The 8063-nt window shown below is 37.7% G+C and overlaps 1 protein-coding gene across 2 annotated transcripts; it reads right to left on the bottom strand.

Moving 5' to 3' along the window:
- Positions 1-3098: 3098 nt before the first annotated feature.
- LOC122071152 (sugar transporter ERD6-like 16) lies at positions 3099-7390 on the bottom strand. 2 transcript variants are annotated; one of them, XM_042635450.1, is made up of 18 exons: positions 6871-7011; positions 6535-6735; positions 6371-6433; positions 6041-6130; positions 5896-5955; positions 5730-5795; positions 5561-5626; positions 5393-5468; positions 5223-5287; positions 4958-5131; positions 4766-4850; positions 4630-4673; positions 4488-4550; positions 4348-4407; positions 4206-4259; positions 4052-4111; positions 3808-3922; positions 3099-3716 (listed from the first exon to the last, which is right to left on the bottom strand). In XM_042635450.1, the coding sequence occupies exons 2-18, from the start codon at positions 6586-6588 to the stop codon at positions 3601-3603; spliced, it is 1311 nt and encodes a 436-aa protein (XP_042491384.1). In that variant the 5' UTR covers positions 6589-6735; positions 6871-7011; the 3' UTR covers positions 3099-3600. The 2 variants fall into 2 exon arrangements, with proteins under 2 accessions (XP_042491384.1, XP_042491382.1); XM_042635448.1 differs by lacking the exon at positions 6535-6735 and having other exon boundaries at positions 6871-7390.
- Between the last annotated feature and the right edge of the window lie 673 nt (positions 7391-8063).

Below are 8063 nucleotides of genomic sequence, written 5' to 3'. Positions count from 1 at the left end.
ATAGGGCATATTTCTTTTATTAGTTCATATTTCCAATACTCCAGCTATGATTAGTATTGGAACCCATTAATTTAATAAGCCATGGCCCTATTTAAGAAATTCCCGCTAGAAAGCAATCTAGGAATCCCCCTGTTGCAGAAACCTGAAATGCCAATCTTCCTTACAACTTCATTATCTACAATTCATTTCCAGAACCAAGAATAGACAATGTAGGTTTCTTATCATAAGAAGAGGTTTCCTTCCAGATTTATCCATCAAGATTGTACAAATTGCAGTTATTGGAATCTGCAAATCAATTTTTATCAAATGTGAATTTGAATAGAGATTTACTGAAATTTTGAGAGCAGTGAAAGAACAGGAACCTGAAGACATCCATACACTATTGTTCCAATTTTTCCAGTAGCAAAACCTGAGATTGTGCAGTAGAGATTAGAGATCAGCATTTCCTTGAGAATGCTTGGTGCAGGAAACCATTTGAGACAATATAATGTAGAACTACTACTACTTTACCATATGACACAAATGTTTCACTTGCATTGTAACCCAAGTCCACTTCTCCAAATTATTGAAGAATAAATAGACCAACTCCAACCTGAACATTAACTCAAGTGAAAAAATGGAAGATTTGTTGGAGCAAACACCAACGAAAATGAAGAAAAACATAGACACAAATTTAACAAGGTTTACAAACTGATGTGGTGTGCTACGTCCTCAGGCAAAGAAGAAGATGTTTCACTATGATTGAAGAAAAGTTACAATGGAGATCTCTCTCAAGAGCACCCAAATTGTGACAATAAAACTCATCCAGAAACCCTAACACGAAAAGCCCCAAATTTCGATCCTTGCTTAACAAGAAGATAGAATATTATATACTCCTCCAAGTTGGGTCGATCCATCAGGTCACAGTCGTCGTATCGGACTATCGAACCAACCCCTCTGCTACCACCCAAAAAAAAAAAAAAACTCATATCACATCACAAAAAAATATCAGAATGGATCATTCTACAAAACAGGACAAGAATTCAAGATAAACTTAACAAGATGGAATAATTAAATTTCTGAAATAATCAGAATAGTTTATAGGTCTTGGTTTTAGTAAAGGTGGGTGCTCAGACTGAATGAATATATGTATCTTCCTTGAAACAAGTCCAATAAGTGTGAAGGAACCAAATATTGAACACTGCATGCAGTGTAAAGGACATACATTCGAAGAACATTCCTACAAGTGGTCAAACCATCTCCCTTGATCTACGACCAGCCTCCACTTTTGTTGACTAGCCGATCTTCCTCTTTGCGAATTGACATTTTGATCACCCTTGTTGTACTTACTCTTTTGAAACAGCGGACAATACAATAGAGCATAAGCGAGTTTGTTATATGAGACCCAACAGTAAAACATGAATTCATATTATTTTCTTGCCTCAGACAAGGTTAGCTAGACATTTGAGTTGCAGGATCTACTGTGCTGTAAAGTCATATCAATGGGACGAATTAATGGCAATTGCAACCACTTGAGACTTGCTGAGCTTTAAACTAGTCCAGATATGGACTTCACTCGACTTAAAATTTGAGAGGTGGAAATAGGTTTTGTTGATTTCATTTAACTTCTATTTAAACTAGTCCAGAGATGGACTTCACTGGACTCAAAATTTGAGAGGTGGAAACAGGCTTTTTTTATTTCATTTTATTCTTTAATAGGAGTTATTGGGTGTACTTGGCATCATTTTATCAAAAATGGCGTACCTAGTGTACGAGGCTCCCACCACTGTGGAGCTTAGAGAGGATCATATTATATGCAGCCTTTCCCCCATTTCACAAAGCGGCATCCGTTTATCTGTTTATCTAGGTCAATGTTCAGTTTCCAACGTATTGTTGTTGGAGGTAGAGATGAAAATTTGGCCTGGCAAGCCTTAGCCTGCCCAAGCCCACCTTGAGGCCAAGAAGGCCTGGGCTATGCTTTTTAGCCCACAGGCTGCTCTAGGGCTGAGAATTCTAGACTTGGGATTGTGTGGGTTGGCTCTGGGGCTGAGACCTTGATCTGAACTCAGCTTGGCCCCTGCATCAGGGCCCGGTCAACGAGAGCGCACGCTCAAGCATTGATCATAAGGGGCACGGTGATCATTTTGCACCACTCTATGTTTGGGCACAAGGGTAAGCTCTCGGACAGAAAACACATCCCCATTTCTAGATAATTATAAATTGGGGCGAGGATTGCTACCTAATCTCGTCGCCACTATGTCAATACGAGGACCAACCAGGGGAGATGCACATGCATCCAACTAGCGGGAAGATTGTCTTTTTGTCACCTCCTGTGTCTGAGTGTAAGGGTACATGACCAGGTAGTGGTCATTTTTCCCTTATATATTATAAAGGAAAAGAAGCTTGAAAGGAAACATGGCCTTTGCTCTCAAACACAAAAATGGCAAAATGATCACCCTACTCCTCATGAAAAGTGAAAATCTTGTTCTTATATGGACACTTCTATGTGCACTCCCATTAGTTTCCACACTGGGATAGGGCCACATTACCTTTTAGGAACCCTCCCCCATATTATAAATATTGACTGAGGGTTTCCCAAAGCAGTCGATTAGGGATGTAAAAGGATCGGTTGTGTTCGGACCCGAATATTTCTGGCCGGATACGAATACCCCTAAACGAATATGGATTCGGATCGAATTCGGATTTTCAACTATCCGTTTATTCTCTGACTTGTATAATCCAAACCTTCTTCCCTCTAATGGTTTTCTTCCCAAGGACTGAGAGTTGCAGTTTAAAGATGTATACAATCCCACTGTTTTAGTTATCTAGTGTGTTCAAAGATCTTTCAAAAGGGTGACTCATATTATAGCATAATGGGATTCACATTCTCAGAAACAAGGAGAAGCTCTTGGAGTTCCCCTGGCACATAACATGGGATTCAGTGGCAAGGTTTTGAAGTCTCAGAAGGGAAGAGAAAGGCTGGCTACAGTTCTTATAATATTTTTGGATTCTATATCTATTGTTAGTAAAACACAGAATGTTCTTTTCAATTTTATGATCTTCGGTTAACCATGAACTGAAAACAACACCTATACAAAAACAGGAAAAACAGAACAAGCTCAGTAGAAACCAGGTAAACTTCATAAATAAGTGAACAACATACTTGTATTACACCATATTTTCTTGTAATGGAGAAAAGCATAATACATAGAAGAGTTGAGAGCTGGCATGGACTGGACACTAAAAAAAGAAGACTAAGCTAATGTATGTTCAGACTCAGGATTACCCATTTCATTCCAACTTTTGCTTAAAGCAGGTAGCATCTGATCATGTAGAGAATGGATCTGGACAACCTTGTCTTGAAATTCCTTGTCCAGGGAAAGAATTTGAATTGAGGTTTTCCCCATTTTCCAAAACTCTCTTCTACAGACTATACATATTCTATTCATTGTATCTTTGTCTTCCCTTACTTCATGAACGCAGTCCATTGAATATAATTACGCAGCTGCCTTTTTGAGACTCTCATTTTGGTTTGGATGTTACATTTTCAATACATACTGAGAATCAAATTCTAGAATTCTTATCCGGAGGTTATCCATTGATTATTTTTTCCCTCCCCATTTACATGTTAATGGATGCTTGAATTTCTTCCAAAGTTCTTTCCTTGGTTTCTGGTACAAACTTTGCGACGAACAGAACAGTTATTGCAGAAACTCCAGAGTAGAAGAAAAATGTACCTGAAAACCAAACAAACATGGAATGATTTGTTAAAGATTTGAAAGTTTTTTACACATATTTACTGCTGATATTTGAAAATTTCTCATGCACCTGCAGAGCTCCAATTCATTAAGAAGTTGAAAGTGTATGAAACAGCCCAAGCACCAAACCAGCATATGAGAGTGACAAAGCTTCCGGCGGCTCCCTTCACATTTATTGGAAATATCTGTGACAATGTAAATGTTCAGACTATGTTATTACCCTAATTAATCCATTGAGGTAGATTGGTTTCTCTCTCATAGTTTTTACTACAACAAAGAGTGGTTGTCAATATGCTTTATAAATCTCAAGTTACCTCAGACATCATGACCCAAGGAACTGGTCCCATTCCAATAGCAAATGACCCTATGTAGATCTGATTCATTAACACAAACAAAAAGGAAAATGATTAGTCCTTGTATGAGAACCATCCAAAAATAGTGCAATTCAATTTGTGACAGTTAATTTACCAGTACTCCGGATACAGCTAGCATTGGAGCCCATTCAAGTAACAAATCATGGCTCTGATTCACAAAATTAGATAAATATTAAGAGGGGAAGAAATTTTAAGATTAGGTATCAAAGTCTTGAAATGAAAATTACAATCTCTACCTTAAGGAAGAACGACATTCCTGTGAAAAAACATCCAAGGAATGTTCCTGTTGCAGAAATCTGAAATACAGTATTTGTCATTCATCAGAGTCATCTACAGCAATACTTCACAACAGGAGAACTACTTCAGTGTCACTTACCATAATAAGAGGTCTTCTTCCAGATATATCTATCAAGAGTGCACCCAGTAAAGTTATTGGGACCTGTAAGTAAGTTTAATGAACTCTTAGTTTCAATAGTAAAATCCTCAACATTTTTATGATAACCAGGAGAGATGAAAACCTGAACACAAGCATAGGCAATTGTTCCAGTCTTTCCTGAACAACCTGCAATTCCATTTCAACAAAGACTTCAGAAATTGTAATTAAGAAGTTCTGAATCAAAGAACCCAAAAGTAGGTAATTTGAATGTGCCTTACCAGCTGCTATGAAAGTCTCACTAACATAAAATCCTATTCCGTTTATGCCCCCAAACTGTTGGAGGATCATTAGTCCAACTCCAATCTGGCCATCATCATAAATTTTCAGTGAGAAGTGATGGATAAATATATTTCTAGAGTGATAACTTGAAGCTACAGATTTTGTTCTTAATGGCGAAGAAAGGTTCTCACAATGAGTGAACGAATGTATTTTCTTTGAAACAAATCCAGCACTCCAGCTTTTGGCAGGGCGTGTAGAGTCTCAATATAGTCCTGAATTTCGGTTACTTCTTCAGTGATATCAACATCCTTGCCACGAAGCCTCCGCATTGCAACTTCAAATTCTTTCTGGCGCCCCATCTTTGCCTGCAAGTACAAAGGTATTTGGCAATTTTGTCATTCTTTTCCTTGTTTTCCTTTTACATGGGCAACATCTTACTCACAATTTGGTGCTTACCAGCCATCTAGGAGACTCTGGAACAAAGAACAGACCCAAGAGCAGAAGAACACAAGGAATAAGCCCTACAAACAAGACCTTCCAATCAGTTCTACCAATTCAATAAGGTAGATTTTTTTTCTCAAACCTCAGGTTAACAATGATAAACTATTGATGGTTCTAGAAATTACCAGTTAGAGCAAGTGTTCTCCATGTTACAATTGATCCTATTAGGAAGGCAACTGATGATCCCAGGACAATCATAAGCTGCAGAACAAGCAGAGAATAAGTAGTTACTTACTTCATCCTTTAAAAACTGAACCCCATTTGTTTTTTAAATTAAACTGAGGTTCACCCACCTGATTCACGGTCGTGAGCCCTCCACGAAGATTCTTGGGAGCTATTTCAGCTATGAATATTGGTACCTGTCCATTTATTTTGTGTTTAGATTTTGAATAAATCTGTAAGGCAATACTAGGCCTAGATTCAGGTACAAACAAGATACTTGTTCTGTTAAATCATTCATACCACATAGGAGAAAATTCCGCATCCATATCCTGTGAATACCCTTCCAATGTCAAGCGAAAGTGCTCCCTTTAGAAGAATAATGACATTGTGAGGTGTTAGAAAAACGACTGAGTGTTTATATTAAGGGAACAGTCTGAATATTAACTTAAGAGAAACAAAAATGAACCTTGGATAAGTAAACAGTAAGCCACCCTGCAATGCAGAACAAGGATGACAATACCATTGCCTGTTTCCAAAAGCAACCAAACTACTTTAGTAAAAATGAACACTTACTAGTCCTAGGTTCATTATTAGTGTCAATATTTACATACCCCTTTCCGACCGATGAAATCGGCTATCTGACCACTTGTTAGAGCCCCAACCATTGCACCAATTGTCAATATGGATCCAAACATAGAGTACTGCAAGTTGACCCCAAAATAAAATTAAGTTGCAATCTTGAAGAACATAAGTGGAAACCCAGAGGTGGCCATGTGTGTGGATTTACAAGCTTGGCTCCTAAACTAACTGCAATGCAGTGAGGCTTCCTTTTTCATTTAAAGCTCAAAAGTAAAGTTACTGCACTGAATGACTATCTCCTATGGTACTCATTCACACACACACACACACACACACAGAGACAAATGGGAATTTGGACAAACCTCAGATAGGGATAGCTGAAGATCTTCCCTGATAGCAGATTGAGTGGGTGCTGAATAACCCACCTGCAAAACAACAGAATCTTATTTAATGTTGCAAGTCTAGAAGTTGGAACTATGCAATAAAAGTATGGATTTTCAGCTTCAATCCATGGTTGGCTACTTACCTGAATGTCCACAAGTTGGAATGTCAAAAGATTTATTGACACCCAAGTGGACATAAGAAATTTAAAAGATAGGATATTGTTAAGTTGGATTCATTGATTTAAAAGAATAGTTTCAGTTTCTCCTCCAAGAAAAGAAAACAGGGCTTTGAGACCAAAAATGGCTTTTCAATTCCATCAAGAACTCCAATGTAGAGCATCCAACTGTGAGTCCATGTTCATGATCAAATTGAAGTGGTTTTGGTTAGTTTCAGACCAGAATAGAGGAGAAAAAAAAAGTACTTTTCCTAGAAACAGAGCCTATAATGTGGTAAGGACTAAACTATAATGAGAACTTACACAGGATCCAAACTCAAAAGAACCACAAACAGCAACTGCTGTGCTGAGCAGAACCATTCCTATCTTTCCCCTGTTGCTGCTCATATGAGACTCAACTTCTTCATAGGAAGTAACCTTCTCTCTAGAGATGAATGGTTCTGTAAGCTCTCCAGTCCCTTTATTTTCGCCATTTTCGAATTCTTCATTGATGGCCATTTCTGCCTTTCTATCTATCTAGATGATTTCAGAACAAGTACAAAAAGAAGAAGAAACAGAGACTGAAAAAATGTGTATTCAGAGAAGGGAAAAGAAAATTTTCTTGGTTTTGAGTGAATTGAGTGAAGGTATTTATATGGGTATCAGCAGCTAGAGTTGGATATTTTGATAGCTAATCACAACCCACTTGGATTTAAAAAGGATGAAAAAGGTAACACACTAGAGATGAAAATTAGAATTATGATCCATGTGGATTCGAGCTGTCACTGACGTGGGATCATCATCCTCTCTAACCTCTATGAACAAAGCTAGAGTCTGACAGAGTTAACGGTTAGAGGGAGAAACAAATCAAATACACGCGGTATCTATCTCTTTGCTTCTCTCAATCTCATGCAGGCACTGTTTAGTTTTCAGCAGGGTCTGTTTGGATCAACCCAATGAAACGTGATTGATGCCAATATTTTATAATGCGTGTGGGGCCTTCCATCCACCGCCATTCCCATTTTGTTTCATCACTCATAATTCATGGTCCAGGATTGAACCAAAATATCAAGCAACCCAAAAGGGTCTGCTTCAGTTTCAGCATTCTATCACTTTAGGATAAAAGCAAGTCTCATTTCTTTTTTTTTTTTTCTTTCTATTAAAAAAATAATAATAATAATAAATAAAGGTTTTTTTTTTTTTTTTTTCGTGTGAAGGATTTTTTCCATAGATTCATAAGTTTTTGGGAGTGGATTCTTTATGATGAATGCGAGGGGAATCTATCATGCCACACCAATGACATTAATATTGGGAGAAACTTTTTCCCTAAGTTTAGTATATAATTGAAAAACTAATTGGATCTGGTCTTCGGCAAGAAACCCATTATGATAACATGTAAAATTTTCGTTTCAAAATGTTCAAACTCTAGGTGGAAGACTCCTAGGTATGTAAGGGGGGTTGAAACCAATGTGGGACTAAATTCCCAACAACTTGGGTTCGACAAGGATCACTTTGTG

This window comes from Macadamia integrifolia, unplaced genomic scaffold (genome assembly GCF_013358625.1).
Source record: "Macadamia integrifolia cultivar HAES 741 unplaced genomic scaffold, SCU_Mint_v3 scaffold_190A, whole genome shotgun sequence".
NCBI classification, from domain to species: Eukaryota; Viridiplantae; Streptophyta; class Magnoliopsida; order Proteales; family Proteaceae; genus Macadamia; species Macadamia integrifolia.
Note: the sequence above shows the minus strand (reverse complement) of the source record. Positions and strands in the feature narration are given on the sequence as shown.